General features: G+C 38.1%; 1 protein-coding gene across 4 annotated transcripts in view; it reads right to left on the reverse strand.

Moving 5' to 3' along the window:
• Positions 1–20,599, reverse strand: part of Smad2 (SMAD family member 2) — a 64,879-nt gene that overhangs the window by 37,373 nt on the left and 6,907 nt on the right. For 3 of the 4 annotated variants that reach the window (XM_042675012.1, XM_042675009.1, XM_042675010.1), the window contains exon 2: positions 4,589–4,874. In XM_042675012.1, coding sequence (XP_042530946.1) covers positions 4,589–4,824 — 236 coding nt within the window. In that variant the 5' untranslated portion in view covers positions 4,825–4,874. Of the gene's footprint in view, positions 1–4,588; positions 4,875–7,206; positions 7,228–20,599 lie in introns of those variants that run through there. The other variant, XM_042675011.1, reaches the window with a different exon arrangement.

Consider the following 20,599-nt stretch of genomic DNA (forward strand, 5'->3'; position numbering starts at 1 on the left):
ATTCACAATACCCAAGTTATGGAAACAGCCCAGATGCCCTACAATAGATGAATGGAATTTCATATAGCCATCAGAAAGAAAAGTATTATATCATTTGCAGGGGAATGGATGGACCTAGAACAAATCATGTTAAGCGAGGTAGGTCAAGCTCAGACAAATGGTGCATGTTTTTCTCATATGCAGAGGCTAGATATAAAATACACTGGGACATGATAAATTATACAGGACTCTAGACATTCACACACAATGAAACCAAAGGAGGATACTCTTTGGGGAGGAACACAAAGGTGTTCCTCTGTTCCACTAAAGTGTCTCTGTCTATCTGATCATATTATATATACCTAAATGAACTCCAGAAAATGGAAACAAGAGATTGTTCATTTATCTGTCTTGGGGGGGCGAGAGCAAAATACAGGGAGCACAGAAATGGAGGGACGAAAGGTAAAAAGTGCAGCAGTGGTACAAAGTAGACACTATGCTGAAAATGAACTACACAACTTGTGGGCAAAGACAAGAGGAAAACATTGGGAGTGAGCAAAAGGAAGAGGCAACACTGCCCAAAAAGAAATGTACTCATTTACCTGATTTATGAAACAGTAATCCCTGTGTAAACAACTTTATAGTAACAGTTTTTTAAGTTATTTTTTAAATGACATCAAACTATACTGTCAAGAGACAACCTACTACTTTTTTTTTTCTTTCTTTTTTTGTCAGTCATAGGGCCTGAATTCTGGGCCCAAGACTAAGGCTATCTACCACTGGAGCCATAGCGCCACTTTCGGTTTTGTTTGTTTTTTTTCCTGCTTATGTGGCGCTAAGGATTCAAACCTAGGGCCTCATGCATGCGATGCAAGCACTCTACCACTGAGCTACCTTCCCAGCCCAACCTACTATTTTTGTTTGTTTTATTGTGCTAGTCCTGGGGCTTAGAGCGTGTGCACTGTCCTTGAGCTTTTGTGCTTGAGGCTAATACTTAAGCACAGTTCAAGTGATAGAGCCAGCCTACCCAGGCTGGCTTTGAACTATGATCCTCACATCTTGGTCTCCTAAATAGGATTAAAGGTATGAGCCATCAGCACCTGACTCAAACCTATATTTTTAAAAAGCATGCTAAATTACATAAATAAGCCCTCCTCCAAGCTTCAAAGACCTTTTAGTGAAAACCAAGGTAATAAACAAGAACTGTTTCATTTTCATTTTTCTTATAAAAAAGAAAAAAATAATAATGAAAAAGCTCTAGATTATGAAGACAAATCTCTGTAACAGTCTGTAAGAAGAATGAATACAAAGGCAAAGAGATATAACTGAGGTAACCTCCACATTGTAAAGCTACCCTTGGATCACTTCCAACAATCAGGTCAAAGCCACTATCTGCTGTATCACTAGAAGTGCTCCAACCTGCTTCTCCATGGAGCACCTCACTAAATGGCAACAGGTCCTTGACTGATTTGGTACAGACCATGCTCCTTTTTGGCTGTGTTCCCTTTGATGTGTTGATTAACCAATGACTAGAACCCTGACTTCATTCTAGACAGCCTCACATCCCTGTGCTACACTTAAAACCAAGTTGCCCTCTGGACCCAAGACTTTTCAATGACTCTACCCTCCCCAATCAAACTCAGGTTAAATGTGAAGGCCCTGGCATAGCCTGCTGGCAGTCCTTCCTGCTTCTAGGAATGTCTGTCATATCCTGTTCCTGGATACCTGCTCACCTGGAACTCTTCACCAATCCTCTTCCACCTCTAGTCTCTACATAACAGTATTACTCTTAATGGCACAGGCTTCTCCCAACTAATTCCTCCTAGAGACTCACCATCAACACTCAAGCATCAACACCCCCAAAGGAAATATCACACAAGCTTTGTCTGGATCAAGTTCCCTAGGTATACGCTTTTTTCATTAACACCTAAAATTATTTTTTAAGGTATATCTCCTTTACCAGAAAGCAAGAAGCCCAAGAGTAAACTCCAGTGAAGAAAAGTTTATCAGCTATGCAATGGGAATTTAATAAATGTTTACTCAACTGAAAAACCACCTACACAACAGAAATACTAACAAATAAAACTTATTTTTAGCCAATCGGCAAATCCCGTGAGCTCCATTTCCAAAACACATGCTAAATCAAATCCATTTGTTTTCTGTACCAACAGAGTCATGCAGGTTCAGCCTCCATCATCTTGCATTTAGAATACTGTCACAGCAGCCTGGTTTCCCTACTTCCATCACTCTCACTAAACATACATATACCCCACATGCCCACACCCACACCCTCATTCACTATTCCCCCAGTATTTGCCTCCAATGAATGGGTCATAGTAAAATGCACATTTTAATCCTTAAAAATTGATTTTTTAAAAATCCTCATTTGCAGCCAGGCACCAATGGCTCACACCTTTAATCCTAGCACTCAGGAGGATGAGATCTGAGGATCATGGTTTGAAGCCAGCCAGAGCAGGAAAGCCTGTGAGACTCTTATTTCCAATAAACTACTCAGAAAAAGCTGGATGTAGCACTGTGGATCAAGTGGTAGAGTGCTAGCTTGAGCACAGAGAGGCTCAGGGATAGCACCCAGACCCTAAGTTTTAGCCCCAGGACCAGGAAAAAAAAAGTCTAATTTGCTTCCTATTTTACTTAGACCAATGTTCAAATTCCAGTAGCTCCTTATCATGCCCTAAATGAGTGTTCTTCTAAATTTTATAGTCTTCTTCCTCTTATATTCCCCAGCAGAAGTGACTTCTACTTCAGACTTTACACTGCCTCTTTCCTCTGCCCAGAAGATAGTTGACTAGCAACTGCACCTCAGACTCAGCTGAAGCAAAAACTCCAAGCCAAAGTAGCTTCTTTGTCCCTCAGGCATTCTCTATCATATAGCTGCACTGTTGTCTCTGCAGTCATTACTATCACAAATTACATTCATTTGTTCACTGATTTAGTGTGTACATTATCTACTATTTCCTAGAGGACAGAAACTGTACGTATCACCAAGGATGATGAGTTCCTCCCAGGAACTCAGTATCCCAAGTGCTTTCCATATAACAGGCATGCAATAAGCATTTGTAAAACAAAAGAATAAACCAAGAAAAGTGATGCATGTAAGATACACATAAAAATCTGGGCACTGGTGGTTCACGCCTGTAATCCTAGCTACTCAGGAGGCTGAGATCTGAGGATCACAGTTCAAAGCCAGCCCAGACAGGAAAGTCCGTGAGACTCTTATCTCCAGTAAACCACTAGAAAACAGGAAGTGGCGCTGTGGCTCAAGCGGTGAGCATTCGCATTGAGATAAAGAGCACAAGGACAGTGCCCAAGCCCAGAGTTCAAGCCCCATGACTGACATTTTTTTTTAATTTTTAAAAGATACAAATAAAATAATAAAGTAAAAGATATGGTCTACCCATCAAGAGAGGAAATAGTCTGGTGTAACTAGGATCCATTACCTCTAAGCATAAGGAGTGTTTCTCATAACTCACAGGAAATAAGTCAAGTAGAACAGTTTCACATGTTTTATGTTAGCATACGTAAGACATTGCAAACCATTGTTTCAGGGAATTTCATATTTGACAATCAAATTTGTAATGTACAAAGTACTGAATTTATTTTAAAACCAATTGTCAAAGCACTTCTGACAGTGGTACTAATCTGCAAATGATTAAATTTCCACTCAAAATTTCAAGCTCTTAAGTAAAAAAAATCCTTCCAATATAAAAGGTCAGTCTTTAAAGAGGTTCTGATAACTTCATATAATATTTAAGAAGTACATACTGTTCTTAGAAATAATGCTGCTCAAGCAAAAACCATGTAAAATACAGTAAGAAATCAGCAGCCTCCTGTATAAAAATACAACAATGAAATCTACTGAAATTGTCTTAAGAAAGGGAAAAGGAAAAAAGGGTGAGGCTGATTAAGATACACTATAAATGTATATAGAAATACCACAATGAAACCTCCCTTGTATCACTAATGTATGCTAATAAAAAATTAGCAGCTTTTTTAAACTACTTAACTAACTGAAGTTTTAACCAAGGAAAAATGGCCAGTCACTACCTGTGGGTAATAAGAATTCTGAATGTTTTATTTAAACACCACTCAACCACAGAAATTAAAACAACACATAATTTGTTGTTGTTGTTGTTGCTGCTGCTGCTGTTGGTCGTGGGGTCTAAACGCTGGGCCTGGGCGCTGTCCCTCAGCTCTTCAGCTCAAGGCTAGTGTTCTACCACTTGAACCACAGCGCCACTTCCAGCTATTTTTCTGCTTATGTAGTGCTGAGGAATCGAACCCTGGGCCTCATGCATGCAAGGCAAGCGCTCTACCATTGAGCCACCTTCCCAACCCCAACAACACACAAATTTAAGCAACAAAGACAAACCTTACATTTTACTCAAACCTTACTGCTCAAGAAAATGATTTGCAAAATAAACAAGAATTAACTAGTAAAACAGAATTAGTATGGCAGGATAAACAATCATATTTTAGTTATCACACACAGTTGCTGTGAAAGTAACAAAAACTCACTAACTTTCCTTCAAGTTCTTATGAGTAATTTTCCAAAGTACGGTCATCAAACTTTAGGTCTAGCCACACTTACCTTGGTATGGTAACACATTTAGTATTACAATTTTGAGTGGTGATGGCTTTCTCAAGCTCATCTAATCGTCCTGTTTTCTTTAGCTTCTTCACCAGACTTTTCACTGCTTTCTCACACCACTTCTCTTCCTGTCCATTCTGCTCTCCTCCACCTGCTCCCCCAGAGCCACCAGCAGATTTCTTCCACCCCAGCAGCCTCTTCACCACTGGAGGGGTGAACGGCAAGATGGACGACATGCTCGTAACCAAAGCAGCAATCCACACTGAAACCACCTTGTGAATCTACCCTAGAAAAGACATTGAAAGGTTAAACACTAGCTTTAATATCAAATGTGATTGCAACATATTCCTAAAAGCACACGATAAAACAAGAAGCTCAGATTGTTACTTCCATCATAGACTTTCTAAAATTATCCATGAAAATGACTTTACTATTTAAACAAATTGTGAAAAGGAAACACTTTTTTCATCTACTATTATGAACACTTGGTGGATCCTGAAGTCCTAAGAATTTTATTTTTTCTGTTTCTCTGATAGCTTCTGCCTTCATTTACCTTTCTAGCAGTGCTATGTCAGGTAACATATTCTGTCACTAACACTCTGAACTGTGAGCAACCTCTCTGCCAATGCTATTCCCCATCCATTCTTAGTCCCACCAGAACCGAGGCTTTTCTTTCCTTTGCCTTCATTTTGGTAAGGTATGAGGGGAAAGAAAATACATATATTTAATCTGCTGTGTTTAATGAAGGTCCCAGAACGTCCTAAGGATGCCTGTAGTCTATTTATTAGAAGGGGGGGGGGGGCCCAAAGGAGATCCCCTAAACTAAGTTAATTACTAATTAAATTATTAATAAAATAGTTTTCCCAAAAAATGCAAGAAAACTGCATTTTGTATGGAGAGGTTTTGTGTGTGCATGCCAGTTCTGAGGCCTGAGTACTGAGCTTTGGTGCTCAAAGCTAACACTCTATCACTTGAGACACAGCTCCACTTCTGGCTTTTTAATTGGAGATCATAATCTCACGGACTTTCCTGAACAGGCTTTGAACCATGATCCTCAGACCTCAACCTCATAAGTAGCTAGGATTACAGGTGTGAGCCACCAACACACAGTAGGAATCTGCATTTTGAAGAGAAGAAATTGGGTATAGGCGAGGGAAATCAACCCAAGAGACTAGATATTTCAGTTGAAAAATGCTGAGAGGTTGGATAGTAGAAATAAAAGAAAACCTTCCACTCAGATATCCTGTATGTTAAACTGTCAAGACTGGGGAAGAGCAGAACTGCAGAAACCTTGGGCAAGTATCAGTATCAGAAAGATACCTCATTTATCACAAAAATCTTAGGCAGGATTAGAGAGCAAAATGACTTGGCAATGACCTAGTACTGATAGCTGGGCTACAGAAAAATCTCCCATGGTTCAGAAAGCTGGTGACCCAAAAGAAGGGGGTACAGGAGCAGGAGAAAGGACAAGTTTTGCTCTGATTCTCAAGACACTTTAACTAAATCAAATAAATGTTCCAAGAAAGTCCAGAATTAGGTCAACTACACTGTTACTTAGCCCCACATTCTATCAAATTAATATAAAAAAATAGGCTACTTTCTAAAAGTATTCACTTCGAGCTCTACCGTTTATACAAATGTAAGCATTCAATCAAAAAATCAGAAGATATCACTAGTAGTAAATAGTCAAAGATCAAAGATAATTCCAATCAAAGAGGGTCTAGATGTTGGATTAATCAGACTTTAAAATAACTATACTAAAAATACTAAAGGACAAGATGGCAGAGACAGATAGCATGCATAATGAATTAAGAGAATTTCATAATAAACATTAAAGCCATAAAAATATCACAAGGAAATGTTAGAAATGAAAAATACAGTACTATATAGATGTCATTAGTTTTAGTAGCACAGAAATAGGCAGTGAACTTGAACACCAAACTAAAGTACCCAAATGGAAGCACAAATTCTGTGGGAAAAATTCAGAATACCCAGGATTAAATGTCAATTGGGCCCATTTAAGTGTATATTCTTCTCTATTTGTGCTTATCAAAATTCTAACAAATGCACTGTATTTGTGAAACTGAGCAAGGTATGGTAATTCGGGTTCAGTGGAAGGGGGGGGGGGGGGCCGGAAAAAGAAGAAGTATGAGTTCATAAAGAAACCCTGTCTTAACCAAAAGAAAAAAAATCAGTAAGACAATGCTAAAATTCAGACACAAAAAAGTCTAGAATAATTAAGTCAATCTTGAAAAATAGAAGGAAATTAGAAGACCTACATAACCTTATATTACCAAGACTTACTAATAGCAAGGTGTAATGGCATACACCTATAAACTCAGGATTCAGGACAATGAAGCAGAATTTCAAGTTCCAGAAAACAGCCTGGGTCACAAAGCAAGACTGTCTCTAAAGAAAATTATAAAAGAAATAAGTAGGTTCACAACTAAGAGTACAAAAGAGACATTAAAAAAATACTTATAGGAACAGAACCTACTGTCACATCTGAAACACAGTACTTATCCCTTGTGCTAGAGTCTAGGACAGAATGTTGGCCTTGATTCACTGACAGGGGCAATAGTGCCACCATTAGTACCTATGTAAGAAATGTGCCCCACCTGGATCCTTGAGAGATGTGATTGTCAGGCTTCTTTCCTCATGACTATTAGGGAGACTGTGTTTTCCTAGGTGGATTGTAAGTCCTTGTAGGGCTACTATCAAGTCTGGGGAAAGGAAAGATTCCTAACAAGCCCCTCATACTAAGGACAAATTCTTCAGCAGAGGAGCTGAGGAGAAGATAAGGTTCTTGGGAGTGTCTTGACTGTATTTATGAAAAGAAAAGTAAGTCTAGAAATAGAACCACATAGACACAGTCATCTCATTTTCCACTAAGGCATCAAGTCAGTCTACTTTGCAATAATATGGAAAATAAATAATAAACCTCATACCATTATTACTATCTCATATGATTCTGAATGGGAAAATAGAAATCTTAAGCTGTTGGAGAGATATACAGAATATTTTCATGAATTTAAAACATAAAGCTCTAGCCATGAAGCAAATCTACATAAATCATCAAAATGAAAAATGTTTATTAAAAGACACGACTGAAAAATGGTAAGGCAAAGAACAGACTGGGGGAAAAATATAATGCATACATCTGACAAAGGACTACTGACTAAAATACACAAAGAACTCCTGCAAATCAACTGATACTAATGATCTCTTAGTGTATTCCTTTGTCCTCTTTTATAAAATTGCTATAACTGGGCCTTTTCTAGTTAACAAAAAACTGAGTATTGTTTTCAGGACAAAACCTGACAGCACAAATGGTATCTGATACTTATTTGAGGCAATGACAGTATGGTTGCTTTAATAGAGCTATAAACTTACTAAAAATGAAATATTAAGCATAATCTTAGCACAAAAGTCTTTGGATCCAAAAAGATCTTTTTTTTTTCTTAGTCAGTCATGGGGCCGGACCTCTCGGCCTGGGCACTGTCCCTCAGCTCTTCAGCTCAAGGCTAGTGTTCAACCACTTGAGCCACAGCGCCACTTCCAGCTTTTTCTGCTTATGTGGTGTTGAGGAATCGAACCTAGGGCCTCATGCATACAAGGCAAGCACTCTACCACTGAGCTACCTTCCCAGCGCTAAAAAGATCATTCTTAAAATTGGTATTCCAATTGAATATACTAAGGCTTTAGCATAATGATCACGATCTAAATAATAATCACAGTCGCTTCTTTAAGAAAGGGGTGCAAAAACAGAAACAAAAGCAAAACCCACTGTGTTCTGAAGCTCAATTCAGGAGACCCCCCCCCAAAAGTCTCCTAAGAGAAGCAATACCACAGTATACCAAGTTTCAGAATTTGACCACAGACCCCCATTAAGTGACATATGAAGTCCTTCTCAAATATATCCCTGTCAACCTGAGAGCCCTGCAAGTTTAGACACCAAAAATGTAAAATGAATGGACAGGGTTATGCAACTTTTTTTAGTAATGCAGCACAAATGATGGGAAAGTGATATTTGCTCAGTTAAGAGAATTGTAAGGCAATCAATAGGAACAACTAGAACCTGTCAGGAGCCCCATTAAACTGTCTTCAATGGTGGCCTCTGAAATAAAACACCTAAATAAGCATGATAGTATATAAAGCTTCAACTTAGCAAAATAAATACACAAAACACCATCAAACACATTATAATCTGCCAACTAGAAGCTAGGGACTAACAGGCAGCAAAATTATACTGGATACCTTTGGCCTCTGCTAAATTTCTACTCTGTACCACCAAGAATGTGCTAAAGAAGCCAGCTATATAATGCCATGTGACAGTCTTATCCTAGTAGAGAACATGATTAATTTAACCTTTGGAAGGGAGAGGTAACAGAAATAAATCACAGCAGGACTGAAGTCAGAATGGAGAGACAGCATACAGACAAAAGTTCAGCCTATTTTCTAAAGAGAAATTTTCAAGCAGCTACAAAAATACTCAGCTTACCACCAGAATATGTAGTATGGGAAACATAGTGGTTGTAAAGAAGGGGACATTTAGCCCAGTTCTGATTACAAACCTGAAGACAGAGTTAATGATCATGACAGGGTAATTCAGCTTTTTCAGAGACAGTTCACATGTTATTGACTAATTAGATGTGGGTATCTTAGGAAAAAGGAAACTTCCTAAAGTATCCAATGCAGCTACCTGCTGTACACTGACCACTATGTGGAACAAGGAACAGCGGACTTGAAAGATAAAGACTACAGTGTCAGTTTTATACATACTGTTATGTAAGTATGTTGAGTTACACATACTGTTACATAAGTATCTTGACTATGGAATGGACACAGTCAAGAGGCTGAAATGAAATACAGTAGATTCAGTAGAGTATTTATCAAGCTAGACAGAAACAAACATATCCTGAGAACAAGCAGAGGAGACAACCTCCAAGCTTGCTTCCTGAGAACTGTCCCAGTCTGCTGTGTGTATGTGTGTGTGTGTGTGTGTGTGTGTGTATAATAATATATATACACATACATATATATGTATATATACATATATATCCTTGTGTGAAAATCTTTCTAAGTATCCATTTAAAAGTAACTATTTTTTACTGAATTATTCCATTCACAAAATTTTAGCCTAAACATGGATAAAATTTAAACTTCTGTACAATGAGCAAAAACAAGAGATGGTCAGTACCAGGAAGAATTGTGAGTAGCTTATCTGTTACACTTTTCTTAAAAGAAATGTTTCTCAGGAGCCCAGATACATTCTTCGAGATCTAAAAATTGTATAAAATCTTTTTAACAGAAATAAAAACATCACCCATTTTAGGTCCTCTGAATGACCACATGACCTGGTACAGCCATGTGATTTCAGTGTCCCATGTCTTACCACATCAGTAATGATCAATGTGGAACTGGGTTAACAGTTACCACCCTTAACCTTTCTTATCTGGAGAATCATGGTCACCTAATATCTAATTATCTGGACAATTTTTAAATTTCACAAAATAGTATTTGTCAGTAATGCTGATAATGCATTTCAGATAGTTGAACATTTACTTTATTTTAAATTACAAGTATTACATTTAGTCAGAATCTGAAATGAAAACTGAGTATAGATTGACAAAAAAAAAGAGATGGCAACAGGTTCCTAATTAACAAATGGAATTAAAAATCCTAGATTTATAAACAATTTGTTATCAAAATACAAATGAGTCATTTGGGGAACATACAGGTTTCCTTCAATAGTCTGACAGCAAACTTTTTTTTTTTTTTTTTTTTTTTTTTGGAGGTCCGGTCGTGGGGCCTGAACTCTGGGCCTGGTCACTGTCCCTCAGCTCTTCAGCTCAAGGCTAGTGCTCTACCACTTGAGCCACAGTGCCACTTCCAGCTTTTTTCTTTTTGCTTATGTGGTGCTGAGGAATCGAACTCAGGGCCTCAGGCATGCAAGGCAAGCACTCTACCACTGAGCCACCTTCCCAGCCCGTAATTTTAATGATTTTTTTCTTTTTTTTTCTGGTCCTGGGGCTTGAAATCAGGGCTGTCCCTGAGCTTTTTTTTTTTTTTTTTGGGGGGGGGGGGGGTCCGGTCGTGGAGCCTGAACTCAGGGCCTGGGCACTGTCCCTCAGCTCTTCAGCTCAAGGCTAGCGCTCTACCACTTGAGCCACAGCGCCGCTTCCAGCTTTTTTTCTTTTTGCTTATGTGGTGCTGGGGAATCAAACCCAGGGCCTCAGGCACGCAAGGCAAGCGCTCTACCACTGAGCCACTTTCCCAGCCCTTGACAGCAAACTCTTTAGATAGCTTTTTTTCAACATTTGAAAGTACTGGAAACTAAGTTTAGATGCCAATTAGTTCTAACTCCAGCAATTAAGTGGTATTTATTGGATGCAGGTTTTAAAAGCACAAAGTCTTTACCTTTATAGCTAAGTAAGAAAACTTGCGAAATGGTATCTTACCAAAATTGGGATTCTAAGATTACTCATTGGAAAGTTTCAATTAGGTTGGATTATCCTGGATTTCTAGTAAATAAAGTCTTCAAGTTATTAATAATTCTATAACAATTGGACAAATAGTGTTCTTTGATGCTGTATACAACTAGAGCTTATATTCTGTACAGTCTTCAATTGTGCTGTATGTCCCTCTTATTCTTACTCTGACATAAATGCGATGACTGTATGTGTATTACAAAAAAAAAACCTCTCCAAATGGTTGTTTCATTTTGTAATGTTGTCTTCTAGAATGTACAAACATATTTCAATTTAAAATATTTTGTGACAAAACTGCTTCTTTTTAAAGGCATCTCATTCTGCCTCCTAACCTAGAACATTTAGTGTACTTGATTACAGGACCCTCAAAACGATATGGAGCAGGTATTAGATTGACAAACCAAAGAGAATTCCATCTATTCTTATTTTTTATATGTAGGTTTCTAGTATATCAGAAATTTGCTTTTACAGGATAAGATGGTGATTTAGCTTATTTTATCAGCAGTTTATTATAGTTTGTTTTAATAATCCTTAATGCTACTTCTGTCATATATTGAATCCCTATTAAACAAAGATCTTAGTGTGTGAGCTTTCTATCCTGTTCACATTCATATATGTTTGTACTTAACAACAATATCACAGTTTTAATTACGAATGTTCTCTTGATATTTCCCAAGCTAAGCACCTCTCCTAGTGGATGTGCAATGAATTTATATTAATTTGTGGAGAACTAACACATTTGTGAGAACCAATGTCCTCATTAGGAACATGTGACGTTTCATTTATTTTGGACTCAAAATAAATAAAGCTTGTGCAGCTCACACAATCTTGCTGATTAACTTATTCCTCCAGGCATCTTGGTTTTTGTTGAAAATGGAATGCGATTTTCAAAAACAAAAATTGCCAGGCACTGGTGGCTCATGCCTATGATCCTAGCTACTCAGGAGGCTGATATGTGAAGACAACCGTTCAAAGCCAACCAGGGCAGATAAATTCAGGAGACTCTTAACTCCAATTGAACAGGAAAAAGGCTGGACTTGAGGCATGGTTCAAATGGCACTGAGTGAAAAAGTTAAGTGAGAGCATGAGGTACTTAGTTCAAGTGCCAATACGGATCAATAAATAGAGAAAAGAAGGAGAAGGGGAGGGAAGGGGAAGAGAAGAGGAGGAAGGGGGAAGAATAGAAAGGGAGGAGGAGGAGGGGAGAGAGAGGTGGAAGATGGGAGGGGCAGGGAGAAGCAGGAGGGGAGGGAGGTTGGCAGTATTTATAGTTTTAAGGGTAGAGTGTGTATTTAGCATGCATCAATAAATCAATAGTGCCAGGTACCAGTGGCTAACGCCTGAAATCCTAGCTATTCAATTCAGGAAACTGAGATCTGAGAATGGAAGTCTAAAGCCAATGCTAGCAGGGAATCAGTGAAATTCTTATGGAGAGTACCCAGGCCCTGAGTTCAAGCCCCAGGACCAGCACAAAAAAAAAGGAGTATCATCAGAACCAAGAGACAACCTGTGGAATGGGAGGAAAATCTTCACGCCACTCAAAAGAGCTCAAAAAAATTAAACAGTAATAATCCAACTAATCAATATTGCAAACTGAACACAGTTCTCAGAATATAAATAGCTAATAGAACCATGAAGAAATGTTCAACACCTTTAGCCATAAAAATCAAAACCACACCAAAATTCTATCTCACCTCAGCTGGAATGGCATCCATCAAAAATTAACAAATGCTGACAGAGATTCTGAGGAGAGTAGGAGAAGAGGGGAGAAGGAGAATGTAAACTAGTCCAACAGCTATGGAAAGCAGTATGGAGGCTCTCTGAAAAAACTAAAAACAGACCTTCCTTATAATCCTGCCATACTTCTACTGAGAACATACTTGAGAGGAAAACTGATATTCCAGAAAGGCACTTCATACCTGTTTATTTTTATTATCAGCCAAAGTAACTAGCAGATGAATAAAAATGATGTAGCATACACTTACTGTGGAATATTATACAGCCAGAAATAAAATGTTATTTGTACAAAGATAGGACATCCAATTTGTTAGGCCCAACCAGGGAATAATGACCCCTTCCCTATAAGTTCCCGCCCTGACCCAGGTAACAGGCCCACCAGGGGGCAGTGGGAGGTGCTCCAGACACTGACGTCACTGCTGCAGGCACTTCCTTCCTGCTTTTTGTTGTGGCTATACCTCCTTGCTGCCCTCTCCCCCTACAGTCAATCTCCATCATTAGTTCGGCCCTTGTAGCCATTCCCTTTCCTTCCTTTGCCCCTCCTCTCCCCCTTTCCCTTCCACTGCATCTCTTGCACTCCCTCACCCAACATCTTTTGCAGGCTGGCGGCAAACTCTCCCCACAATAAACTCTTTTCTGCCTGAACCACGTAATGGTCTCCTTTCAAGCAAGACAAGCTTCACCAGATATTGTATGTTTTCATTCATATGTAGAACCTAGATCTCAAAAAATATTTTTTCATGGACATGTATATATTTCTGACTGGGGTGAGATAGATACATAGCGTGGTTTTTTTATTACATTCATGGCTAAGGATGTTGATTACAGATATATTTATAGTTACCTGTTTAATTAGATAAGTATTTATATGGATAAGCACAGAACATGAGTCTAAGGGATTAGGAGACGGGAAAAAGAAGAGAAAAAGAAAAAAGAGGATGGATTATTTTGAAAAACATCGCCAAATATATAAAAACCACAGAAGAGGTGAGAGTGAGGAAAGAGAAATAGGCTCAGCTGGAGAGTATTAGTAGGAGGGTCTCAGGCTAGTAAGTAAATGGGGACCAGTAGAGTTGAAGTAAATTGAATGTATGAAAACAGAACAATGAAACCTGTTGAAATTGTTTGGGGATGGAGGGTAGGGGAAGGGAGATTGATTAAAATGTGTGATTAAATATAACTGAAGTCACTAATTAAACAGAACATCTTTGTCCTCCCATCCAGCTGTCAAGTGGTAACATTTAAGTGTTTAGTAAATATAAGAAACACAGCATGGTAAGTGTAATTGTTCTGTGCATACCTTTCTAATCCTATTTCATACCTGCTTGCTTCTGATTTTTACTATGATCACTTAAGTTTTGCTTCCTAGTATACCAAATAGTAGTTTTGTACACTTTACAAATATATGAGCATTTAATACTATTCATTTCAATTGCTTTCATCCCTCAGCATTGTAACTACTAATGCCAATACATATATAATCTGAACTCTTACTTCACTCTTTCAGCTGACATATAGCATACCAGGTATGGCTTTATTACAGCTCACTTCCATTCTCCTCTTGATAACTACTTAGATTACCAGTTTACCATTCTTACATGAATAGTCATGAATAGTCTGGTATGTTGGTTTTTTTTTCTTTTTTAACACCATGAAAGCTGTTCTGGTGCAGAAACTTTCAAACTTCTTAACCAAAAGAACCCTATAGTGAGAAAGACATTTTACACTGCAACTGAATGTACACACACAGAGACATTTCTCCATATGTTGTACTCTATTTCTCTAAATGAAAGAACTATTAGTAAGGATGAAGTCAATGTAGTGGATCCTGGGATATAGCAATGAAGATAATAAAAAACAGACTTTAATTCTGCTTTTGTCACTATTTTCCACTATGGATCATCAAAAAACATTGTTAAGGAAGCCACAACTTTACCACATATACTATACTAAAGGACAGAAATAGTACAGACTAGAAGCTCATATACAACTTTACTGACAGTACCAATTGTCTGTCAGTCTCCCTAGAGAACTATAAGCTCCTATTTTATCCACACATCAACACCTCACATGACCTAGTTCCTCTAATTTTGGCAAATAGGATGGGTACAATATAAGATGTTGTGATATTTATAATCCTATACTAAGGGGAAAAAAAGAGTATTTTCACTATTAGCAACTTTTCAGGATTCTATTCCCAAGAACCACTGCTCACATTCACCATCCTTTTCCTTAACTCATAGCAACGATTTATTCAGTCTGGAATTATCCTTTTTTCTTTAGTATTGGGGTCTGAACTCCGAACCTCGTGCTTGCAGTTATTCCACCAGTCCTGGATACTAATCACTGTCAAATATACATGTTGTGTGTATCTTCAGTCAGACAGTGACTTTTTATGGCCTCTTTAAATACCTCAATATTACTTTTTTTTTTTTGGGGGGGGGTGCCAGTTGTGGGGCTTGAACTCAGGGCCAGGGTGCTATCCCTGAGCTTTTTCACTCAAGGCTAGTGTTCTACCATTTTGATCCACAGCTCTACATCTGGTTCTCTGGTGGTTAGCTGGAGATGAATCTAATGGACTTTCCTGCCCAGCCTGGCTTCAAACCATGATCCTCAAATCTAAGCCTCTTGAGTAGCTAGGATTACAGATATAAACCACCGGCGCCCAGCTTAGTATTTCACTTAATGTGATCAGATTTGCCTACTACATTAAGTATTATTTTATATACAAACTTTTATCATCTTAAAAATCCACATGCTGTGATTTAAAATTCAAACCTAACATTTTAGTTTTCATTTTCAGTTTTCTAATCTATTGAGAACATTTGTTTTTAGTTTGGGGGCAGTACTGAAGTTTGAACTAAGGGCCTCATAGTTAAGGTAGAGACTCCATCTCAAATATATTCCTCCAGTCCCCTTTTGCATTCATTATTGAGATAAGGTGCTTTTTACCCAGGCCCATGCCTGAGCTGCAATCCACCTACTTTAAAAACTTCCCACTGTAGCCAGGATGACATGTGGGCACCATTACACCCAGCCTTGGGAACTTTATTGCCTGAATTGGCCTGGGAACTTCAAGTTTCTGATCTTAGCCTCCTGAGAAGATGAGATTAGTTATGAACCACCATGCCTAGCTTACTTGAAACTTACTTCATGTATAATGTGAGTTATGGATCTCCCTCACCTCAATATAGATATCTAAGTATATCAGCATTGCTCACTGAAACTCCTCCCTGACAATTTATAATGCTACTTGCCTTCCTGTGTTCTTCTGTTTCCTTCCATTAATCTATATCTAAAGCAAATACCGATTGTGTCTTAACCAGTAAAGTAATATACTGTCTTGATATCTGACAAAGTAAATTCCCTTTCACCTGCTGGGATTTTAATTGGAATGAGACAGAATTTATAAATAAATGGAGGAAAACAGGCATCTTTATGATATTGTATATTCCCATAAACACAAGATTTTCTTCTTACAATTTGAATTATATGAGTCTTAAAATCTTCCCCATTAAGTCCCAAACATGTTTTTGTTTTCTCCTAGGTATTTTGTACTTTGTGATTCCATTTTAAATGCCACGTTTTAAATTTAAACTTTGTGTGATGCTGACATACAAATGCATTGACTTTCATACATCAACCCTTAAAGTAACTTTATTGAGGCATAAGTTACATACAATAAAATGCACAGATGTTAAGTATGCAGTATGATGAATTCTAACAAGCATTTGTATTATATAACCACCATTCCAAGACAGCCAATTTCATCAAGAGCACCGAGAAGGTGCTCTTGTATACCTTCTCAGTCAATTCACCTCTTCTGTCCCATGCACCTCTTTTAATCTCTAAAACCAAGTTTTAGCTTACCTGTTCTATAAATTTGTATGAACAGGATTACTCTTCTGATTTAATGGTAAAAGATACTACAGAATTCTGTGAACTACATACACAAAATAAAATATTTTCTGATATCACTGAAGCATCCACTTCCAGGAAGAAAGACCCCCCTCAAACATCTCTACAAAGGAACTAGAAAAACTTTAGTTTTAAATGGACTTAAACATCACAAGGAGGTGAAGCAGAATAAATTTAGAAATACTTATCCAGGTTAGATGTTAGATGTAGAATGGTGGGAATTTTTATACAGGCAATAAGTTACTCTAATTTGTAATTTAGATGATACACAATGAAATATCTTGTCAGCCATCCCTTGCCACCCAGTTGCCTTTCCAAAATCAGGTACTGTTAACTAGTTTTTGTGTATTGTCCATATATAAGCAACTTTGCATATATTTATTACCTTTTAGGAAAATACATTTTGTAGACTGTTCCATGTCAATACAAAATGAGTTTTTTCTACTACTCTTTGTATTTCACCATAACTCGATTGGCAGATGTTTAGGTTATTTTTAGTCTGTGATACTGACTTCTATGCAATTACCGCCATGTCCAGCTACTGGGTACTCTCTGGTATAATCCCCCAAAGCCACTTTTTTACTATTTGGGTGCTTGTGTTCTGTGTCTGTCTCTTATACATGCATAAAAGAAAACTTGTCAACTATTTCCTCCAACACTTCCATGTGTTTGAAGTAGGATGAATGGGCTTAATCTCTGTCTGTTCTAGCATGCTGTCTGTATCACTTTAAGAAATTTAAGCTAGTTATTGTGGTGCATACCTATAATCTGGCACTTGAGAAGCAGAGGGCAGTTAGTACCTGAGTTGCAGGTCAGCATAGGCTATGCACTAAGACCTTTCTCCCCACCCCCTCAAAAGAAAAGAAAATAAAGGGGGGAGGGGAGGGAGAAAAAGGGGCAGACAAACATAAGACATAAAGAAAAAGAAAGTAGTCAATAATGGCAAACACTAATGAAATAGGATCATCACTGAGGAAAGACCACTAAATATGGCAGTACATCTGAAGAGCAATAGGAAAAGGAATATGTTAAAAGACTGGCAAGTGCCTGCCTAATAAGTGTGAGGTCTTGAGTTCACAGAATACCACTGAAGGGGGTAGAGGCCAGAACTGGCTAAATATAAATAAATACAAGTTGAAGTCTACAACAGAGGAAGTAACTGAATACAGAAAGCAAAGAGGTTGCTCTTTTAAGGGGTATGGAGGGAAAAGAAATTTCAATTATGTTTAAGTTGCAGACAAAAACAAAGTACTCTTCAATACATATATGATTTTTATTTCAAAAGAAATTTGGAGTTCAATATTTCAACATCAAATACTTCAAATATGATGGCTACAACTTCAGAGGACACCTATAGTGTCAATTTTAAAATAACTGTATTAGGTTATTGGCATCTATGTTCAAATCACACAAAGTACAAAAATGTAGCATCAATGATAATCTGTAATTGTGCCAACTATATTGGTCAAAGAAATCATAAGTAACTAGAAAAGAGTTTAAAACAAAACACATAAAAATTGTTTTAAAAAGCTAGGCATCACCACATGCTGGTGGCTCATGCCTGTAATCCTAGCTAATCCAGAGATTGAGATCTGAGAATCAAGGTTTGAAGCCGGCAAGGGCAGAAAGCATGTGAGTCTCCAATTAACCAGCAAAAAGCCAGAAGTAGTAGAGCCTTGGCGGGAGAGGGGAAAGGAAGGGAGAAGGATATCAAGGTGTGTGAAGAAAGGGGACAGTGACCAGGGGCATGCATGTACGCACACATAAAATGTGTAATAAGCAGAATAGTCAATTTCCACTGTAACTAGATCACCCTAAAAATCTAGGAAGGAAAGGCAGTGCCAACTATAAAACAAGCTGGCCCCCAAAACAAAAAGAAAACACACATATGGGCAATTTTATGTACTGTCAAAGCCTAATGTGAGACTAGATTTAGCCCTAGAAACAAGTTGTTAGTTGATTGAAAGTCTACTTCCTCTAGAAAATTCTGTAGAGACTACCTGTTCTACAACCAAGTTATATATACTACTTTCACCTTTAATGAGCTGTGTAGAACCCAATGCTCTATAATCAGCTTGTAAACATACAACTTACACACTGGTTTATCATTCAAAGATGATAATTAAACACCATCACAAGACTATACAGGCCCACACTCAACTCAGCAGGAGTATCAAGTACTCTACTGGCCCTTTGACTCTCCCAAGTCAGTTTGCCTCTTTCCTGAAGCACTACCTAGCATTCAACTCAAACAGTCCTCAGGCATACACATTCAATTTCCTAAGTCTAAAGTAGCCCTGTCCAAAAGAATTTTCTACGATGACAAAAAGGTCCTTTACCTAGTAGTACAATAGTCACATATGGCTATCTAAATTTAGATTAAAATTTCATTAAAATTAAATAAATGTAATATTCTAAGCCAAGTACCAGTAGCAAGTGCCTATAATCCCAAGTAGTTTTGATTGAGGATCATAATTTGAAGCCAGAATGAACAGAAAAGTCCTTGAAAGCCAGGCATGCCTGTAATCCTAGCTACTGGGGGGAGGGGGGGGGCTGAGATCTGAGGACTGCAGTTCAAAGCCAGCTGGGCAGGAAAGTCCCTGAGACTCTTATCTCCAATTAACCACCAGTAAGCCAGAAGTGGTGCTGTGGCTAAAAATCACTAACCTTGAATGAAAAAGCTCAGTGCCCAGGCCCTGAGTTCAAGCTCCACAACCAACAAAGAAAAAAGAAAAAAAAAAAAAAAAGTCCTGGAGATTTCATCTCCAATTAACTACCAAAAACTGGAGTGGAGGCATAACTCATGTAGAGCACTGGTCACCAGCAAGAAAACTGAGCAAGAGGAGCAAGACTGCAAGGCTCTGAGTTCAAGCCCCAGAATCAGGGGGGAAAAAAACAGTTCCTTAATTACAATAGCTGAATTTCAAGAGCTAAATAGTTGCATGTGGCTGGCAGCTACCTAATAAAGAAATACAAAACAGACTTTTGTAAGACCTAATGCTCCCCAGTGCTGGGAGTTAGAATGAAGAAAACTGGTCAGCCAGGACTTCCTCAACAGCCCATTCCCCCTCCACAAAAACAGCACTGTTTTTTATCTTTTTACATTTTGCAATTCTACATATTTCTCTCTTTTTAGGACTGTTTGCTGCTATCTGCATAGGGTGTGTGTGTGTGTGTGTGTGTGTGTGTGTGTGTGTGTGTGTGTGTGTGTGTGTGTGTGTGTGTGTGTGTGTGTGTGTGTGTGTGTGTGTGTGTGTGTGTGTGTGTGTGTGTGTGTGTGTGTGTGTGTGTGTGTGTGTATCTGCATAGGTGTGTGTGTGTGTGTGTGTGTGTGTGTGTGTGTGTGTGTGTGTGTGTCTCAAGTGGGAAACTACTTACAGCAGAAATGGACAAGGCACAAATCTCAAGCAAAAGCTGGATCCTCCTGGTAACTAAAACATATTCTAAAAAAAAGCTTAACTGACTAGCCAATGTGAATTATACAACCTAACTACCTATCTGCACAGTACTTAAGAAGTTTGTCTAAATGTAGAAAATATGCATTTATAGCCACTAATAACATATATGTCATCAACACAAAAATTTCACTAGCTCATTCAAGTTAAGGAAGAAGGTTCAGGCCTAGCTCCTCTATACCATAATTTATAAGGAGTGTATGTACATCAGACTTTCCAGTCCATGTCTTAGAATAAAAGATGTGATTAAGATGGAATGCTTTCTTAGTACTTTTTAGAGCTTTTGGAAAGCACTGACACAGCATATGAAATGCAATACACTTTTAAACAGATAAATTATGAAATCACAGACTCACTGTGCTACTCTCTCAGATTAAGTCTTTGTTCTTGGTGCAGTGGTGTACACTGAG

This window comes from Dipodomys spectabilis, unplaced genomic scaffold (genome assembly GCF_019054845.1).
Source record: "Dipodomys spectabilis isolate Male_0828 unplaced genomic scaffold, ASM1905484v1 ptg000024l, whole genome shotgun sequence".
NCBI lineage: Eukaryota > Metazoa > Chordata > Mammalia > Rodentia > Heteromyidae > Dipodomys > Dipodomys spectabilis.